Source organism: Misgurnus anguillicaudatus, chromosome 23 (genome assembly GCF_027580225.2).
Source record: "Misgurnus anguillicaudatus chromosome 23, ASM2758022v2, whole genome shotgun sequence".
NCBI lineage: Eukaryota > Metazoa > Chordata > Actinopteri > Cypriniformes > Cobitidae > Misgurnus > Misgurnus anguillicaudatus.
This window is the reverse complement of record NC_073359.2, coordinates 19281681-19301889: the sequence shown is the minus strand read 5'-3', so window position 1 is coordinate 19301889 and position 20209 is coordinate 19281681. Positions and strand designations below refer to the sequence as shown.

General features: G+C 37.9%; 1 protein-coding gene and 1 long non-coding RNA gene across 2 annotated transcripts; one reads left to right on the top strand and one right to left on the bottom strand.

Annotated features, from left to right (window-relative positions):
* Positions 1-1490: 1490 nt before the first annotated feature.
* LOC141359510 (uncharacterized) lies at positions 1491-3062 on the bottom strand. The gene is made up of 2 exons (XR_012366002.1): positions 2758-3062; positions 1491-2253 (listed from the first exon to the last, which is right to left on the bottom strand). It is a non-coding gene; the product is annotated as an uncharacterized lncRNA (long non-coding RNA).
* A 960-nt stretch (positions 3063-4022) lies between these two features.
* Positions 4023-16145, top strand: LOC129454112 (chymase-like). Its single transcript, XM_073861745.1, has 5 exons — positions 4023-4323; positions 10361-10505; positions 15272-15395; positions 15512-15739; positions 15855-16145. Exons 1-5 carry the CDS (start codon positions 4023-4025, stop codon positions 16080-16082), a joined length of 1026 nt encoding a protein of 341 aa, XP_073717846.1. The 3' UTR covers positions 16083-16145.
* Positions 16146-20209: the final 4064 nt, after the last annotated feature.

The window sequence follows — 20209 nt, the reverse complement described above, 5'->3', positions numbered from 1 at the left end:
CGTATCAATGCTCGCCTCGAGATGCCAGAAAATCCCTTTTCTGCTGGCTCACTGCATTTTAGATAGAGGCATACCTTAATGAGCTGTGATTTGTCTAATATTAGGAGCTTGGAGCTTACACAGTCTTGAAGTTGTTCCATTTTTCTCTCTTTATGTTAAATTCAATCTTGATTTTAAATCGTCTTATCTGTTTAAATCTGCTCTCTGTATTGATGAATCTTCTCTTATTTACAGGTTCGTCTCAAGGAGGAGCTGTTTCCCTCTCACTGTTGACTCAACAGCGCCTCCTGGCTGGCTCGCCATGTTTATGTTACCCACACAGAAAAGAGAGATTTCTGGTGTCACATAAAGCAGTTTTTATTTTTGCTGTCACAGCTGTAGAAACTGTAGAAACAATAAACACAAAGGCAAATCTGTGAGTTGTTGGATGTTTCTATACTGCTGGCAGTGTGACTTCTTCATATGTTTTATGAAGCATATATTACACAACATACGTTGCATATATTTCACTAATTACAAACTGATTTTACAAATTATAGATAAAGTAAAAACAAAAACACTTGTATTTTCACTAAATGTATGAAATGCATATGCCACATACTAATATTATGTTGCTACATAGCCTCCAACTCAAACCCATTAAACAATTAATGGTTGCATAATATTTATCCTTAACTGTAACATCCATTATTTAACAATTAAACTGTATACATATTTACTGAACTGCATATATATATTTACTCTCAAATACCAACACATTACATTGTTTCATCTCACTCCTGCGATCTTGGCTCGTGGCCAACTCACACGCGATATTGCTTTGAATCGCTGATGCGAAGATTTACGCTCTAATTTACATATTAATACACAGTAAAACATTATATAAACACAGGAACGTTATCTCAACCATGACTTATGCAGATATATATCACAGATCTCACCTGTAGAAACAATAAACACAAAGGCAAATCTGTGAGTTGTTGGATGTTTCTATACTGCTGGCAGTGTGACTTCTTCATATGTTTTATGAAGCATAAGGCTGTTCTCTATCGCCCCCTAGCGTCACTCGCCAACCCACACAGATCTCAATGATATTTTAAAATGCACAAATAGCAAGTGTGAAAAAGCTAAACATTCTTTATATTTATATCTGCTGAACATAAATAAAATAAAGTACTAGGCAACTAAATTCCATTCCTCTACACCAAGAACTTCTTGTAAAGGACAATGCTGTTAATAAACTTGCAGTAAAGCTGATTGATTGCCTATTTGTTAACTACAAATACCATGGCTATATGCAAATACAGTAACAAAACTGTTTCTTTTCTATCATCCTTGGTAAGTTATTTTCTATTTTTATCAAATTACTTACATTTTAAGATTATAAATCTTGCTGTTTCCTTTTCTTCCCTAAAATGAAAGAGTGTTTTTAAAGGAATCAAAGAAATTATTTTAAATATTCTCTCTTAAATATGCAAATGAAAAATGCATTTGAAGTTTAAAGCCTTTATTTTCATATGTATAGATACCTGTACAATGACATTCTTCCTTTTTATTGCCACATTACATTAAACTGTGGTTGTCATTAAAATAATAAACTAGAAAGAAACCTGTTATACAATATAATGTTGTCTGTGCAGTGTAAGTGTGACATGCTTGCCAAGTATGCAGCGCATACTCAAAAATGTGACCTCTGCATTTAACCCATCCCAGTAAATGGTGAACACACATGGAGCAGTGGGCAGCTATTCCTTCAGTGCCCGGGGAGCAATTGGGTTTAATGTGCCTTGTTCAAGGACATCACAGTCGCAACCTGCCGGCAGAGACGGAAACTGGAACTGGCAACTTTCGGGTTACAAGTCCAACCCTCTAACCACTAGGCTATGACTATGTGTATCAAAACCTGCAGTATTAAACTAATGTTTGTGTAGAGATTACAATAATGACAGTGATATTGGGGTCAATTAATGTTTTTGACATATTGAACACTGAGGGCTGCTGGATAAAACGGTTCCTCAATCTTTACGTCCTGTAGCTTACACTTCTGTATGTATTGCCAGAGGATGTAGGTGGAAACAGTTTGGTATAAGTGGGCATTTTAACAATGGAACCGGCTCCTTTCTGTACTGTGTTCCTCTCAGTAGACTTTATCCCTCTCTACAGGCTCTTGCAGTTCATTTAAATCATGCTACCATATCACACTATGCATCTGGTCAGGATTCCCTCAATGTTAAAACAGGTCCTCTAGCTTTCCTAGAAGAATAAAAAGACAAAATACAGAATAATTATGTTAACTATTCGTAAAATCACATAGCACACAATATAAAATAAACAAGTTTGAGACATAATAAAAGAGATGATATAAAACTGATAAATGTGTAAATAAAATATAAAAACAACTTGAATTAACACTATTGTATATAGTTATAAACAGTATGTTTGCTGCCTGAAAATAAAACACACACACAAGACGTTTGGTTAGACGTTCAATAAGCTATTATTAGCACAAAAACCTCCCATAGAAACACACGTGTACACACACACACACGTTATTTTTACTTGTTTTAATGAAGAATGTGGTATTTATTGTCCTCCTAAGAACACTATCTAGTGACATTTGTGTAACTAAGCCAGCTAACACAACGTTTCACAGTTTATTATGTATTTCGTCAAGTTATTTGAGTCTATAGGCTAATAATAATAGAAAGGCTAAAAAAATATGCAATTAGGATATTAAAATAAACAAGAAAAACTTACATTTGATCGATGTAAACTCACAAAAGCTCCACGGACGAATTGAATGTAAACCGAAAACACTTCTCAGATCGGTGCATCACTTTTTGTGACCCCCCTGAAACACTTCCGTTGTGTTGTGAGATTTGGAACGCGTTTCTGTTTTTGGTCGTGTTGTAAGAATTTGCAACGCGTTTCTGTATTTGGATGTGTTGTGAGATTTGGAACGCGTTTCTGTATATGGATGTGTTGCGATATCTGCAGCGCATGTGTTGTCAAACTGATGAAGATGTTTTCTTGATTTGCTGGTGTTTTTTCTATTTGCATGTGTTTTCTTTCATTGCAAGGCAGTGACCCCTGACGGCCACCGTAGGACCAGAGACTGATATGAACTCATATGGATTTTTTTGTAAATCAAGAATTTATTGTCAAATAGTCTAGAGAACTACCTGCTATATAAAAACAAGAAATCACATGAATCGGCACATGGATATATGCAATACTCTACCATTTATGAAATATACAGCCACTGAAAATGTATATATTTTTTTGCATTTTTTGCATTTAATAATCATTTCTACATTTGTGTCCATATTAGTCCATTGTCTGTTGGAAAGCAAACCTCAGGACTGACATAAACTAACAGCAATTAAAGTATGAGGGCATGACACATGAAACATGTGATAAAAATAAGGTTATTCCATCAAGTACAATTGTTCCTAAAATACATGTAAAAACATTATGTTGTTTATAAATGAATATGACACCAAACACCAAGGTTTTTTTTGTGCTCATCCACTGTATTTTTCTGCCTGCTTTGGCATAGAGCCTACATCTTTAAAAATAGTTACTTGTAGAACTGATTTTGGAACCAGTTGTACTTCCCACTACCTGTTGTTGTAGGTGTGGCTCTTATTACAGTCAAGTCCAAATTTTGCCTCCTAGCTCCCCTTGGAACATCATAGAACATCTTTTAAATGTTAGACAAAGATCTTGATTACTTCTTTTAGTGTTTTTGCTCAGTGGGTTCTCTGGACAAATGCAGATGACATTTCTGACTGCTACAGTCTGTCTGGAAGCTAAAGGGAAACAAAGTATTTTGCCTTCTTTTTTGTTTCAGTTTTCTGCAAAGACATGTATAGTAAAACATATATTTTTTCTCTGTACACAAAAGGCCTATTTCTCATAAATATTGTTCAGAAATCTGTGTAAATCTGTGTAAGTGAGCACTTCCCCTTTGACAAGATAATCCAACTCACAGGTGTGGCACATCAACATGCTGATTAGACATGCATGATTATTGCACAGGTGTGACAATAAAAGCCTTGGCTCTCCAGCACCTTGTTTCCAGCCGGGCTCTGTGTCTGTCTGGTTATATCTCAGGCTCTTCCGCCACCGTCTGCAGCTCTGTGTCCATCAGTCGGCACCCTGGTCTCCTCCATGATGGCTCCTTCCACTCCTCCATGGCTTCTCATGCTCATGTGTCGCCTTGCTCAAGGCCCCGTCCTGGACTGCATCTGTCTTCCTCCTCCTTGCAATGCATCTGCCTCCAGAACCTCTTCCTACTCTTCATTGCTCTCCATGGCGCAAGTTTGCAGGGATTGTCTGCCTTCACTCACTGGACTACATTACCCATAATCATTTGCACCCCCTCAACCACCATCTTTAATTTTTTTATACACACACACACACACACACACACGCGCTTACCATTGTCTTTATTCATTGTCGGTTCTAGTCTATGTTATGGGTATTTACCCATAGTCTGTCAAATAAAGTTCTGTTTAGTGTTACCTGTCATCGTCCTCATCCTTCCTACATACTGTGACCCATGCTACAAAATGTCTCTGCACACCTATAGTTCTTGGATAGGTACATGTCAGCCAAGGGGATGGGTATTTAAAATTTTAAAGCAGAAGGTGTGCACACTGTCAACATCCAGTATCTGAAAAAGTGTTAATGTCCAAACCCTTGTGTAGCATATTTGGTGGTAAGACCATTTTGAACTGTGAGCTTAAAGGAGCGGTGAATCAAAAACTCAATTTTAACTTGATAATTTGTTATATAAGAGGTCATCATACTTAAATGAACATCCTGCAAGTTTCAGAACTGAAAACGTCCGTGCTACTGAAATATAACCGTCTTTGGCACCAAGCCAGCTAAACACTCCAGTGAAAAATTCGGAAATCTATGACGTCAAAGTAGAATTGAAACACCTCCCCATAACCAAAAGGACAAGTCTACTTTTGTAGCCCCGCCCACAGCTTCGCGTGACACGTGTGTCTCAGTAAGTAAACATGTCTTTAAAAATTGACAAATTTAACCAAAATGACTTTTTAAATACATTTTTTTCTGAGAGACTTTTATTTTGACGCGGCGATCTGTTATGATACCATGGAAACGCATTTTCACAACCGCGTGGGAACAACCATGGGAACAACACAGAAGCTAAATACTTCAATTCGGAGGCTTGGAACTTAACATTAGCAATATGCTTGGATAAAGTTTGCTTTTGAAGAAGTTCCAGCTCGTGTGGGGAGCGTTTGTTAACGTTGTGGACATGGATTCATTTGTAAAGAAATCGATGCTGGATTTGCAGAGAGACTCAGAAGCACCACTTATATTGGATCTGACAACAATGACACAGCAGTATAATTCACAGTAAGACATTTTACTTTATTTAAGTTACTGCGTTTCACTATTGCTTTGTTAAAAGAGATTGCTTGATATGTCTGTTGTAACATCCGTGTCTAAATACGTTTGTTGACTGTTTTAATTTACTAAAAACATTAAACGATTAATAAAGGTACAACACTTAACAATACGACTGTAATTTAAAGGTAGAAATATACAAAGTTAGTTATAAGGAAGGATTTATCAACCGCAGTTTAGATTCTGATGCCCGTTTACTGTGTTGTATACGGTAATTTAGGCAAGTTGCGTTTGAAAGGTCAAACACTCAACAAAGCTTATTTTTTATCATATAACTGTGGTATTTAACATTACGTGAATGTAAAAGCAACCTCACAAGCACAATAGAAATATACAAAGTTATTGATAAGGATTTATTAGACGCATTTTAGATTCGGATGCACGCTTACTGTGTTTTATACGGTAATTTAGTCACGTCGAGTTTTGTTTCTACTTTAATATACGTATTGTCATTTATGTGTATCATCTTTAGCACCCAGAATCTTTTGTGTCTCAAACATATTTGTGTTCGGCTGCTATTTTTATCACATTAATGTTTTAAAAACATTTCCCTACATGTAATGACGGGGAATGAAGCTGTCCAATCATAGCAGTGGGTGTTTACGTTCAGGTCTTCAATGCGGCCCGCCCCTTCAAACGAACCATTTCTCAAGACAGCCATTAATCCATGTTACAAAATAGCGTATTACTTATTGCTTTTGATGTTTTTGAATGTAAAAACAACGCGAGATGCATAAGTAGACATCAATCAACGTCATAAAGCAATAAAATCGACCAATTCCCGGCCCCTTTAAGAAGTAAAATCGTACACCTGGTTTAAATGGAGGTCAACAGGGATGTCTGAAATTAAACATAATTAAATTGGATGAATCTCTTTTAGAGGTCTGCAAAGACATCAAAAAACCCTGTAAGGATGTCACTTGGATTTCAATAAAGAATATTTGAAAAGCATCCTTTAAAAGATGTCTTTTAAACGTTTAGCAAGCATGTCAGTAGGATGTCTAATTTCAACACAAAAAAGACGTCTAGAAAAGGCGTTGCAAAAACTTTCATTCTGGATACTCCATGGACTTCTTTTGAACGTTCAACAAATGTGTCAGTAGGACGTCTTATTTCAACACATAAAAGACATCTAAAAAAGACATTAAATGAACGTTGTCTCTGGCTCCGCACTGGACGTCTTTTAAACGTTCAACAAGCATGTCAGTAAGACGTCTAATTTCAACACATTAAAGACGTCTAAAAAAGACATTAAATGAACGTTGTCTCTGGCTTTCCAGTAGACGTCTTTTAAACACTCAACAAGCATGTCAGTAGGACGTCTAATTTCAACACATAAAAGACGTCTAAAAAAAACGTTGCAAAAACTTTCATTCTGGCTACTCAGTGGACTTCGTTTGAACGTTCAACAGGCATGTCAGTGAGACGTTTAATTTCAACACATATAAGACGTCTAAAAAAGACGTCGCAAAAACTTTCATTCTGGCTGCTCAGTGGACGTCGTTTGAACGTTCAACAGGCATGTCAGTGAGACGTTTAATTTCAACACATATAAGACGTCTAAAAAAGACGTCGCAAAAACTTTCATTCTGGCTAGTCAGTGGACGTCGTTTGACCGTTCAACAGGCATGTCAGTGAGACGTCTAATTTCAACACATATAAGACGTCTAAAAAAGAAGTTGAAAAAACTTTCATTCTGGCTACTCAGTGGACGTCTTTTAAACGGTAGACAAAGACGTTATAATGACGTCTTTTGGACGTGTTTTTGTTTAGTGGGTAAGCTCGTACCAAGTGTGTGGTGAGATCGTAACAAGGGCGTGGTAAGCTTGAACCTGCTTACGTCACGAGTCATTTGGACCCAACATCCAATAGGAAAATTCAACTGCAGTGGCCATCATTCAACCTGAAGAGGGCAGCACTCAGACGTTTTTACACCATATATTGTAGTATTGAAACACTTTCAAATGTCAAAAAACTTACTTAAATCAATGAACAGCAATAATAAACCGTCGCTCTTACAGATCAGTAACTAAAAAAAGTCGGATTAGGGTTTAGTTACTCTTTAAATCGAATCGATCCATTGCTTCTCAACGCAACGTTATCAAAACTTTTAAATTCAGAAAAAATCTTCTGGAAGTTCAGGGTCATTTGAACAAAATAGTTCAGGGTCATTTGAACAAAATAATCTTGACCCATCCCTTACGAAAATTAACCATGGTTAACCATCATGAGGCCACATTCGGGCCGAATCCGTCTGCTATCTGGGCTCCAGCGTCCAAACTGCCCAATCTGCGATCGCACCTGCTGTAGATTTCCCTTGATTTGAGCTGTCCGGAGTTTCCGGAAGTGACGGGTGTTTGTACATTTCGGTCCGGGCGGAACTTCTCCTCTCACTTTTGGTTCCGCCCTAGAAGTCACTCTGTGACACTTCTATCAACCTAGTAAATGTGAAATAGATCAATCAGTAACTTAGTTTTGGTAAACCATTCTCTGGACGCATGTGAAAAAATAGGTCAATAAATTTTGTCTCCCCTTGTGATGTCAGAAGGGGATAATACCACCCCTTAATCTGCACTAACCAACCACAGCGATGCCATTTAGTGCAGAGATCAGCTCATTTGCATTTTATAGGTCACACCCAAAAACGACAAATTTTTGCTCACACCTACAAAGGGGCAATTTTAAAGAGCCACACAGATCCAAAATCGAAACGTACCTTTATTGCAGTGTGTCATGTAGCTGTCCATCAATGTAAACAACGTGTAAAGTAGTTGAACCAAAAAGTGCACGATTAATAAAGTTATTGGCTTCTAAAGTAGGGAGTCGACTCTGAATCGCTGAAACGAGTCGTTATAGGGAGTGAGTCTTCTTCCTGATATTATCCACGTCACACGAACTTATCCACGTCACATGAGATACTAATCTCCGCCTACAGCCTTGCCCGGGAGAAACTAAAACTATGACCCGCCCACAGCTAGTTTGTGTGTGAGTGTAAACATCAGCTCACGCTGTGTTTTCAGCTTGTGTTGTTTTCACTACCAAAGGAGACTTTTTCAAGGAGGGATATACTAAACGTGTCTGGCTGTGAAGAATCAGTGCTTGAAATTAATTTTTATTGAAGGGATTTAGACGTTTGGCAATGAAAGTGGTTCAGTACCCACTTTATTTGGAACAACATGCGTCTCCTAACCACACACTGTAAGTATGATTATAGCTACATACTTGCTTAAAAGAGTGTAAAATGTCTATATTCGTTTTTATTGCTTGGATTAATGATGAATGATATCGTTGTTTAAACTCTAACTTATATACTGTCAGAGTCACGATAGCAAGCGATTTTGCTATGACCCGGTTAGTTTACATAAATGCTTAAATGAGTGTAAAATTGTTAGCTTCAATCGTCGTTTGTGTTGTTTGGATTAATGATGAATGATGTTGTGTGTTTAAACTGTTAATTTACTGTCAGAGAGTCACGTTAGCAAACGGCTAACCCATGCTCATTTACGGTTTTGTTATGACCCGGTTAGTTTACATAAATGCTTAAATGAGTGTAAAATGTTAGTTTCAATCGTCGTTGTTATTGCTTGGATTAATGATGAATGATGTTTATTGATGTTGATAATGTCTTCTCAGTAAATCATGTTAGCACGAGGTCAATACATGTTGCACTGTTGTTGGTCTGTGCCACCGATCTGTGGTCTGTGAGACTGATCTGTGGTCTGTGCAAAGACACTGTGTCAGTTGACCAATCAGAGCAGAGTAGGCTACTGAAAGGTGGGGTTTAGGCAGACTGAGTCGTTGAACGGCTTCACACGAATCGTTTGGGGATCTCTGAGAAATTAGGTAATTTTAAATTTATATTTTGAGAAAATTACAGTGTTTTTTGACCTTGCATGCATTTAAACCTGTTGTCCGGGACTTATAAAGAGTGATAGGATGCTTAAAATTGTCATCTTACTGGCTCTTTAACATGTTATAATAAATTTTCTGTGTGATATTTTGAGCTATAGAACTTCACATCTTAAAAAAGTTTTGTGAATTGTCCCCTTTTTAAATGAACTGATCTTAATTTAATGCATGCTGACATTTCTAGCCTGTTGAACAAACCAAAGGAAAGGTTTACAGACAATTACAAAGTTACAAACAATAATAAACCTATTAACAAATCCTCAATAAAAATAAAGTAAAAAACAATTAGCACAAAAAAGGCAGAATATTTATATGGTTCTCCACAGAGCTGCCCTTTAAAGGCAGATGACGCAAATGGCAAATCTCGTCAGATCTTGACTTCATTATTTCAGCATCATTTAACTCCACTGCAGTCACATAAGAACAAGAACTTTAATCCTAATCAAACACAACTGAATCAGTTAATAAAAATCACTTAGATTAAAAATATGTCTGGATCAGATTAGGGTTGGTCAGTGGTTTTCCAGGAGACAGATTGGACATTGCTGACAAAAAACATGCATGTTTGATCTAATCATCAAAGTGTGGTAACTTCATGATCAGCACTTTTCAAAGATGTTAAATGAAATAAACTGATCTGAATTCAGTGCATGGTTAAATTTCTAGCTTCATCTTTCTGGTCTGAGTCCCTTGACTCTGTATATAAAGTAGAAGACGACTTCACTGTGCTTCACACATCGCTTGACTGAACAGTGACTACAATGAGCATCTTTTGGTTTATAACTACACTGCTACTGCTGAACTCCTGCACCCCAGGTAATGACTTCATATCAGACTACACTAATAACAGCAGACAGTTTCTCATAATCCTTTAAATAGTTTCATAAAACCACTCACATTTATAAGTTCTTACAATGGGAGGAAATACAGTGAATCTGTCTTTCCAACATGCAAACGGTCTCACATTTAATGTGGTTTTGTCTGAAAAAAAAAACATCTCTCTTAGGTGTCGGTGTGGTTAATAGTCAGGTTTCCATTCCACACAGCCATCCATACATGGTCTTCATTCGTCACGCACAAACACATATACCATGTAGTGGATTTTTGATGAGAGAAGATTTTGTGATGACAGCTGCCCACTGCAAAAGAGAGTGAGTAAAATAATATGATACAAGTGACCTTTGACATCAAAACAAAAAATCTGTGTGTTGATAATTCGATGTAACTAAAAGCTTAGTTGCAAAACTTAAAATTATGATGTTTCTATGTGAACAATAAAATCAAAAATAAATGTTTACATGTAATAACCATTTTTTTGACTACACTGTTAAACCTTACCAGGCTTTTTAGGAGTACATTACTGGCAACACTGTTGCCAGTTTAATACTGTAGGTTAGTAATTACAGTTAATTACTGGCAGCAGTGATTTCAGTTAATTACTGTACAGTACGACATGCTTCAGGTTTAGTATCTACAGCATATAAAATGCCATACTCATTGTGGTACTCTAAAACTTTTGAAAGATTCTTTTTTTACGTTACTTTATTAAAAACAAAAAAACAATAAATAAATAAGTAAGAAAAAAATAAAATTTGATGCTGCACAAAAACTAAAAATTCATCAAATCCAATGTTTTTTTTTTTAATCTTTGAAACGCCCAAGACTGTGAAAAGGGTTTAAAAATCCAGTCCAAAATCACCTTTTATATTGAAAAGAAATCATTTTGTGTTTTTTTTCCTCTAATAAGTAACATCACTTATGAACTTGGCAATTAAAGAGTTACAATCATAGAATTTTTTTTAAATATTTGGTAATTTTGATCAGTACTGAGGTTGATTAACAGATGTATTTATTTTTTTGAAAAAATATTAATCTGATAATTTTTTACAGCAGTTTCATTTAGTGGCATTTTTTGGTCACAAACAACATGAAAGGGCAGTGAATTTGAACAATGCACAAGGGTTGACGTTGATTAGGGTGGCCATTCGTGCCAGTTCCACCAGACACGTCCCGAACATGTTTTCTGGTGCGTTCTCCAGAATTTGCGTTGCTCGACCGCATATGTCATCGAGGTTCTCACATTTCAGTTAAAATACATTAGAAAATTAAGATTTATTTCTTTTAAGACATACAATCATTGTAGTTTCATTCTTACCTTGAAATGTAACGGTTCTTTTCTGAAATTGAACCCGAAATATTAAACCTTGATGACGTATGCGGTTGACCAACGCGGCCTTACCTTTATGTGTTTTAAAGACACTCACAACAGTTTACTTACTCATAGTTGTGTGATCCATTAAGGTTTTAAACATACAAATCCACTATTATATTGTTCAACACAGCACGCTCCAGAGTAAACAAACAAACAAGTTTGTCAAGGCAAATTGGTGACACCTGCACCTGTGGATGAATTGTTTGTATGCATGCACATGTATGTGTGCATATGTGTGTGTTAATGCATTAATCCTGGTTTTCTGACTGAAGATGAAAACAGTTTTCAATACATTGTGACATAGTGCATCATGGGGAATGTAGAGGACAGTAGTTTACCAGATAATATTACAGTTATTTCCCTTAATTGGTGCAAAGAGTAATTTACTGTAGTTTATTATTAGTGCAGCATAACTCCACCTCATATCACAGTAAAATACCTTTCACCGATGTTAAAGCTAAATACTGCCAATTTTACAGTTATTTACCCAGAAATCTACAGCAAGGTTTAACAGTGTACTGATTGTGAATAAACTGCCATACAGTCATACACTTACAATCTAAAAATGCTGGGTTATTTCAGCCCGTAGTTGGGTAAAATATGTACCGAGCCCCTAAGGTGACATTGGAGTAAAAAAAAGCATAAGTTTAGTTTCATGTGCTCACGTGAAACTTTCATGTGCTCACGTGAAACTTTAATGGCCAGAATTTTTTTTAAAGTTTAGTTTTGCGTGCTCACTTGAAACTATCGCGTGGTCACGTGAAACTACGCGCGCACGTGAAACTTTCACGTGAGCGCGCGATAGTTTCACGTGACCACGCGATAGTTTCACGTGCTCGCGCGATAGTTTCAGGTGAGCACGCGAAACTAAACCTTTAAAAAATTCTGCACATGAAGGTTTCGCGTGAGCACATGAACGTTTTAGGTGAGCACATGAAAGTTTCACGTGAGCACATGAAAGTTTCACGTGAGTATATGAAACTAAACTTTATTTAATTTTTGCTCCATGTCACCTTAGGGGCTCCGTAATATGAACAAACCCAACTGTTGGTTTAAAATAATAAATGTAAAGCCCTGCTAAATTTGGGTCTACTAATTAATTATTTTGTTATATTTTTATTTTACATTATAGAGTTTCCTAAATTGAAGCTTTAAAAATGTTAAATGAGAGGTAAGAATTTTAATTCATGTTCTGGATTTTATAATCTTGTAAAATATATATAAGTTCATAAATGGTAAAATACATTCTGTTTGTTATGTTAAAGAACGTTTAAAATGTGTAAATTACAAACAGAAGAGATATATGTAAAAAAATCTGTTATAAAAAGCACTGTTGTTTAACCAATGAGGTGGGTTTTTCACTGACCTTTGAAGGTCAGAGTGCGTCAGCACGTAGGAAGTGAGTGTGCACGAGAGAACGACACGAGGAGCTGGATGAACATGCGCGAATCGCACTGTCCGGGTAAAAATAATTAGTGGTGGGCAGAGCGAGGCTTCGTGAAACACTGAAACAGTTGAATCAATTGTGCCGTATGTTTAGAGGCTTCGAAACATCAATCCGAAACCGCCTCCACAGTGACACCTAGCGGTCGTTTGCATGTCTTTACATGAAGCAGCCCTGACAAGATTTTAGATGAGCGCTGACAGATTGTATCCCACATGTTGTTTGATTGACACACAAGTGATAGAATGGGAGAGTGGATAGTGCTCTCGACTCTCATGCGTAGATCTTAGGATTGAACCCGGGAAATGCATGCGCTACGTCATTATGATAAAATGCTTTTTGTTGTTGTTTTAACATCTGTTTGACAACTGCATGAAGTTTTAGGCTCACAATTGTCGATAACTATAGGCTATTCGGTCTATTTAATAAAAAAAATGGAATATAGATATACCAAATAAATAGATTTATAAAATATATCAAGCCATAATATGCCACCTTGTTTACATATAAAGATCTTGATTCAAATATATAAATTGTTCTGTGTTGATAAACTCAACCAGCTTCTTTTTTACATATAATTTCTCCAGCCTTTGAAAACATTCTCACACAAGGGACACTTGTTGTTGCTGGCATGCATTTTTTGTAAGTAGCCTAAGTGTTACATACCTATGAGGAAAACTTACTTCCTACAGTAATTTATAGTATTTGATCTTGCCAAAAACGCATCTATGAGGTATTGTCAGATTGTTTCCTACCCTGTCAGTTTAAGATTCGACGCAGATTCGACAGGTACGCCACCTTTCGAAATACTTGTGAAATGCACCGTTTGGTGTTTCGAATCACTTCATCACGTGACATGGGTGTTTCGAATCACATTTCGGAGCAGTGTTTCGAAACATTTACGCTTCGGGATCTCGACACAGTGTCGAAACGTCAGTTTTGCGGGAGCCATCCCTAAAAATAATACGTTAAAAGCTGAAATTGAGTTTGCAAACTGTGTAAGGACACTGTACAGATAAGAGACTGTTAAGAAAAATACTCGTGAATTAACTGTGTGTGAAGAGTGTGCGTGATCGTGCTTAACGTGCACGCGTTCATGTGAAGGACCAAGAAATGACGCAGTTCTTTTAATCTCAGTACAACGTGAGCTTTGAGTGACTCTATAGTTTGCAACGTTACATAAGATGAACTATTATAGTGTTTATTGAGTTCACAAACACCGCTGACACAGTCAACGCCAATAGTCATCTGCAGTGAGTACAAACGAAGAGAGTAAAGGCTTCGCGATTCTTCCAGAGAGACCGATGCTGCGTCGTGGCCTATGTTGCAACTCTGGATTGTTTACATCATCGGATGGTTTCGCACACCGCTGTTCGTGGATGGATGCCACTGAAAATCAGATCGGCTGATCTGATAATTGTGTCTTCATTACTTTCTTCTTCACTTTCACTGTTTCTTGGATTTCGTGAGAACTATAAACTTGCACACATTCACATGAGCTCCAACGTAGCGCGCCAACGAAAGACTTAAATCCCAGCTGGGTAATATTTCTTTTGTGGGGATATTTGGTTTTGTTTGTTTACATATGTTTGAGTGTTTCATATTGAGTAATTGCCTGTGATGTACATGTGCACATTCTGCTCTAAAGTCGATTCATGTGATCTGAATCTATTTGAAACGAATCAAATGAAAAGAAAACAAGAGTAACTTAAATCAGTTAATAAATGTTTTTGTTAATGGTTTATACAGCATAACATCTCCTGTGATTCTTATGTAAAGAGAGAGAGACAAAGTTAAAGGGGGCAGGTAATATAATTTGAGATTTATTTTAAAGTGTTGTACTAATGCCTTTACTATTTTGTGCTTATAGTTAAGTATTTTCTGAGTAAAAGAAGTGAACATTACAAGAAAAACTATAATCTGAAGCCCAGGGTGTATTATATTAGTTATTTTTGGTATTACTTTGGTATTAAATATTACACCTTAAGTAAATTTAGATGTGCCTCTCACGTGTAAACTTAAATTGTAAGTTTCCCTAGACATAATTTGAGCCAGTTAATCGGTGAGAGGGCTACATAAAAAATCCATATTTGACCCAAACTTGAAACAACCAAATTTTTTGTGTAAAATAAAGTGTGCAGTAAATTATTCTTGTACATATATTATCAGTGCAACCAACGTATTGCCAAAATAACTGTGTAATTTTGTAGGGATTAAATTGTGGCAATCTTTTGACATTTAGTTAATTTTGTTTGCTTTAGACATCTCAGGGTGTATTTGGGTGTTAATGACACAAATTATTTACCTGCTGGTATAGAGGTTGATGCCTTTCCACATCCAGATTTTGATTCCAAGAATATGAATGATGACATCATGCTACTAAAGGTTTGATTTTGTCTACAGAATTTATTTTAGCAGCAACTAATCAATTTTATTGTACATTTTTAACAATCGCGTGAGGCATCTTTTTAAGCAAGAATGTCACATGTCTTCCCATTCAGCTGAAAACTCCAGTAACTCTGAGCGAGACTGTGAATATCATTGCCCTGCCAGAAACTAATAGAGAAGAAATCTCAAGTAACTGCATGGTCATGGGTTGGGGATGGCAGGAATACAATGTGAAGACTCCATCAAGCGTCCTGAGAGAAGTGAACTTGACTCGTCTACCTTCTAAAAATTGTGCCACACCTCACACTTTATGTACTGCGGGACCAGCCGGGCCAGCAGGGGTATTTATTTCATAAGATTTCACTTATTCTGTTAAATAGAAACATTTAATGATTAAATTGTTATTGTATTTTAATGGTATATTTATGGATAACTCAACCACAATTTCACTCACAGGGAGACTCTGGCAGTCCACTTATTTGTGGAAATGTCCCACAGGGCATTGCGTCTTACTGCTTAAGGAATGAGTTTACAAGCTACCTTACAATGTATACTAAAATCTCTCACTACCTTCCATGGATTCATGAAATGCTGAATGCACACAAACTATGGAAGTCAAAGCTGGATGCATTTAAAATATCTGATATTAGAGTGTGTATGATTGAAAAAATTACCAGTCCATAAGCTTGATCAAATTATTACTTTCTGCAGCTACGACATACATTGTTTATTTGTATTACAAATAATCTCTACAGCAGGCCACAATTGTTATCTTGTAGTGAAAGTTTATTGATAAAAAGGATTAAATAATTTTGTGTCATGATCATGTCCTGTGTCTCTTATGTCTTGTGTTTTGGACTCTTGTTTTGAAGTTCTAGTTAAAACACACAGGGAAGAAGACCAGAGGCCATATTTTTAATGAACAAAATAAAATCTAACCTTAAATTTTGGCTAGAAATTGTAAAACGTAAACTGTTATAAGACTATGAATGCCCACAACAGACATCACTGATCACTACTGCACGCTAGCCAAGTTGACCGTTGCGGTTTATCCAATGGTTGAATACCGAAAGGCTGATATCTCCCAAATCAAAGTATCTCTGGTTCCCTTGTTTGTTGCCATGAACATTTATTGATACTCCACTTTAAGCGGGGCTTATGTCACAGGGTGACTTAGGGCGGAACTAAAAAGGGAGAGGAGAGGTTCCGCCCGGACAGAATTTTTAAGTGCACCTTTCACTTCCCAGTCTCCCTGGCAACACAAATCAGGAAGAAACGAGCCACAGGTGCAGCCAATTTATGTAGCAGCTCTGATTAGAGGAAGAGATGAGGACGGGCCACATAAATGGAGCTGTAGCAGCACACAAGACAGTTGTTGTTTCGGGCACGAGGTCCACTACTGCCTAGGGCAGACCCAAATCACACGCTCCGTCCTCGGAGGAGCCGGAGGGTGCCGTTGATCCACAGAGCGCTTAGAGCGAGAGGAGAGAGTACGGCAGCCAAGAGAGGCAAAAGAGGACGGAGCTGTGAGAGAGTTAAAGGAGCACTGCACCCGGCTGGTTGTTGGTGTTATACTGAAGAGCTTTAGGCTGGAATAGTACACTTGTGAAGACATCACGAACCTTAAAGGTTGAGGAGAATACGGAATACTTGGTGAATTGAGACCAAGAGAAAACGGGGAATTGAAAGCGGCATTGTTGTGAGTACCAAGTGCAAGTTGCAAATGCCTTGTATATTGATCTAGCTGTATGTTAGATTCCTCCAGGAACAGGAGGGCGGCCCTACCCCTATCATAGCGTGGTGGGTGAGCCGAGCGGATATTTACCGAAGCAGTAACAATGACGACATCACTAGCTGGGCCGCATAATTCATCGCCAGATCTGACCGAAGTGAAGTGTAGGTGGTGGGTGAGTCTTTGTGCTGTGAAAACCTTTAACTTTGACGTGGTGCTGTATATTGCTGTGGGTTGCTGTGTATTGCTGTGTGTCCTGTCCGACAGACCCCCGCCTTCACGCACTTCGTTAAGGGAAGACCAAGAGGCTGCTGGCCCTAGCTGGATCCGACCCCGCATATGTTGTGAGCGTGCTTCAGATCTCGGAAAGTAGCACGGTGCCCTGGGACAATCTGTTCCCCGCCTAGACATTGGGTGGGTGTGACGAGTGACAGAAAAGAGCTGGAGAAGCAGCAGCGGTGTGAGTACGATTTGTGGCTATTACCATTGGTGCTTGAAACTGTACGAGTGTTGTGTTGCAGGGAGAGAGGTGAGGCGATTCCATCGTCCCGTGGCCTCTACAAAGGGGCGCCCCTGTCCAGAGTTCGAACGCCTGACGGCAGCGAGGAAAGGGCAGCGCTCGGCCCGGTGAGACGTTGAGTTATCCCACCCCCCCGCCATCGCACAGCAGTCGAGAGGGTTCGCCCCCGACGCCACGTAGGGACAACTTACTCCATCAGACGCTTCGCCAAGCTGATACCTGTGGAGAGAAGAGCAGAGAGAGTGAATAACCTGAGGAGAGAGCAACAAAACCTGTACTTACGGTACGCTGTGCCCAGCCGAGAGGTGAGAGCCATTCGAAGCCAAATAACTGTGCCTCTCCATCAGTGTTACCTGGGAGGAGATAGAGAGGAAATAGTGAGCGACCCGACGAAAGTTGTGCAAATACGAGGAAGAGCCTCCACCAGGGAGTCCCAGGTACGCAGCCCGAATAACAATAACCCACAACACTCATTGGCTTTTGATTCTGCCTCCAGGAGGAAAAAGGAGCGCGCCACGGATACTCCAGACCAGGTTGGAGCCTGAGTCCCACGCCCCCCTGGTCCCTAGTGTCCTGGACATTCCGTTGCCCCCTTGTTCCCTGTCCGTGGCCCACCCGGAGGGCAGAGACCGATATTAGTTTTAATTTCCCCCTCCCCATTTCCCAAGAACATTTTAAATATTTAATGAATAAATAAAAGATTGTTTTTATACTTACCTGCCCTTGTTGTTGTCTGGTCATTGGGTTGGCTTTGGGGACCTCCTCGAGGTGGAAGTTGAGAAGGGCGTGGCTTTAGCCTAGAACAGCCAGCCCCTGGCCGTGACACTTACACGGTGTAAATTCTGACGGTCGGAAAACTATGAGCTCTCGCACACGTCACAAGTGAGTTTATGCCATGATAATTCAGATTCAGTTACACTCAAGAAGAATTTACTGTACGAAAAACTCTGACCTCTGAGGATGAAGTACTTTTCTTTGTGGCAGAATATACAAAGGATCTTAAGTGCAGAGAACAGCCTGCAATTTCTCTTCTTCAGAAAGAACTGGACGTGTCTCTGTATTTCTGTTTATGCATTCCGGTTTTGGCGGATTTTGCATGGCTCACTAGCAAGGTATGCGATATTACCGCCTTAATTTTTATGATTGTAGTGCCGAGTACACTGAAAAAAATGATTCATTGAATTTAATTAATTTTTTTAAGGTAAGTGGTTGCAATCAATTTTTTAAGCTACATTTAAACAAGAGTTTTATATTTTATTTTACTTTACTAATCTTTTTTGTTTGGATGTAGCTTAGATGGGTTGGTTGCAACCACTTACCTTAGAGGGATTGATTGAATTCGATGAATCATTTTTTTTCGGTGTAAATATCTACATTGCTTTTATAAACTTAAAACATATTGTTGCTTTTTTAATAAATATGACAGTTTCAGAAACAAATTAAGTAGATTCTTGTTTAGTATTTATATCTAGTTCAGTATGGCAGGGTTCTGACAGTACCATGTTTAGTTTGGGAAATGCGTGGTGTCAGTATTGGTTATATTGGAGCACATATTTCCTGTGTCTTGTCACTTTTACCCCTCTCCCTTGTTTGTCTTTATGGTTTAATCATTGTCACCTGTTCCCCTCATTAGTTTCTCCCTATCCACCTTTTTCTCAAACGCGGAAATAAGTGATGTGATGTATTTCCTTTCCGGTGTGAGACTTCTGTTTCAATAGCCAGCAGGTAGAAAACAGTGAAGTGGGAGCACGCATAAAACATGATTTAAACAGTTAATATTTACTACACCTGCCATGTATGAACCAGTGTGAGGATGAAATGAAGAAGTGGCCTAAATATAATATGAAGATATATTCAATCATTACGTGTTGTTGATCGGAGGTGACGGGTCTTCAATGCGCAAATATAAAAGACATACCAGTATCTTTACAATGGGAAAGTCAGTCGAGACTTTGTACATGGAATTTTAGATTCCACACCCAAACTAGCAGCATGTTCAGCATTTCAGACAGAAAAATAAAAAAGTTTTTTATTATACAGATGATGTGAGAAAAAAGTCATCCATTAACAATTTCTCAACAAAAAATTCAATTAAGTAAAAAATAAGCACAAAAAGGCAAAATATTTTTATGGTTCTCCACAGACACGCACTTTAAAGTGGCACATCTCATCAGATCTTGACTTATCTTATTTCAGTATAATTTCACTCCACTGCAGTCACGTAAGGACATAAAAAACACCTAAATTCAATCTGTTAATAAAGATCTATGAGATTAAACATTACTGGCAGATATGTCTGGATCAGATTAGGGTTTGGTCAGTGATCTTCCAGGAGACTGATCAGGAGATTGGACATTGCTGACATAAGCATGCATGTTTGGTCTTATAACCAAAAGTGAAGTTACTTCATGATAAATTAGCAAATGCTGATGATCAGCACTTTTCAATGTTAAATTAAATAAACTAATATGAATTCAGTGCATGGTTTAATTTCTAGTTTTATGTTCCTGGTTCTTTAAGGTCCCTTGACTCTAAATTAAAGCAGAAGACGACTTCACT

Bases quoted from the DNA above. Each gene is read 5' to 3' on its own strand.
- LOC129454112 (XM_073861745.1), top strand. From the start codon at position 4,023: ATGCATGATTATTGCACAGGTGTGACAATAAAAGCCTTGGCTCTCCAG. The intron at 10,506-15,271 runs GTGAGTAAAATA...TGTTTGCTTTAG, and splicing joins GCTGCCCACTGCAAAAGAGA to ACATCTCAGGGTGTATTTGG. The intron at 15,740-15,854 runs GTATTTATTTCA...TTTCACTCACAG, and splicing joins GACCAGCCGGGCCAGCAGGG to GGAGACTCTGGCAGTCCACT.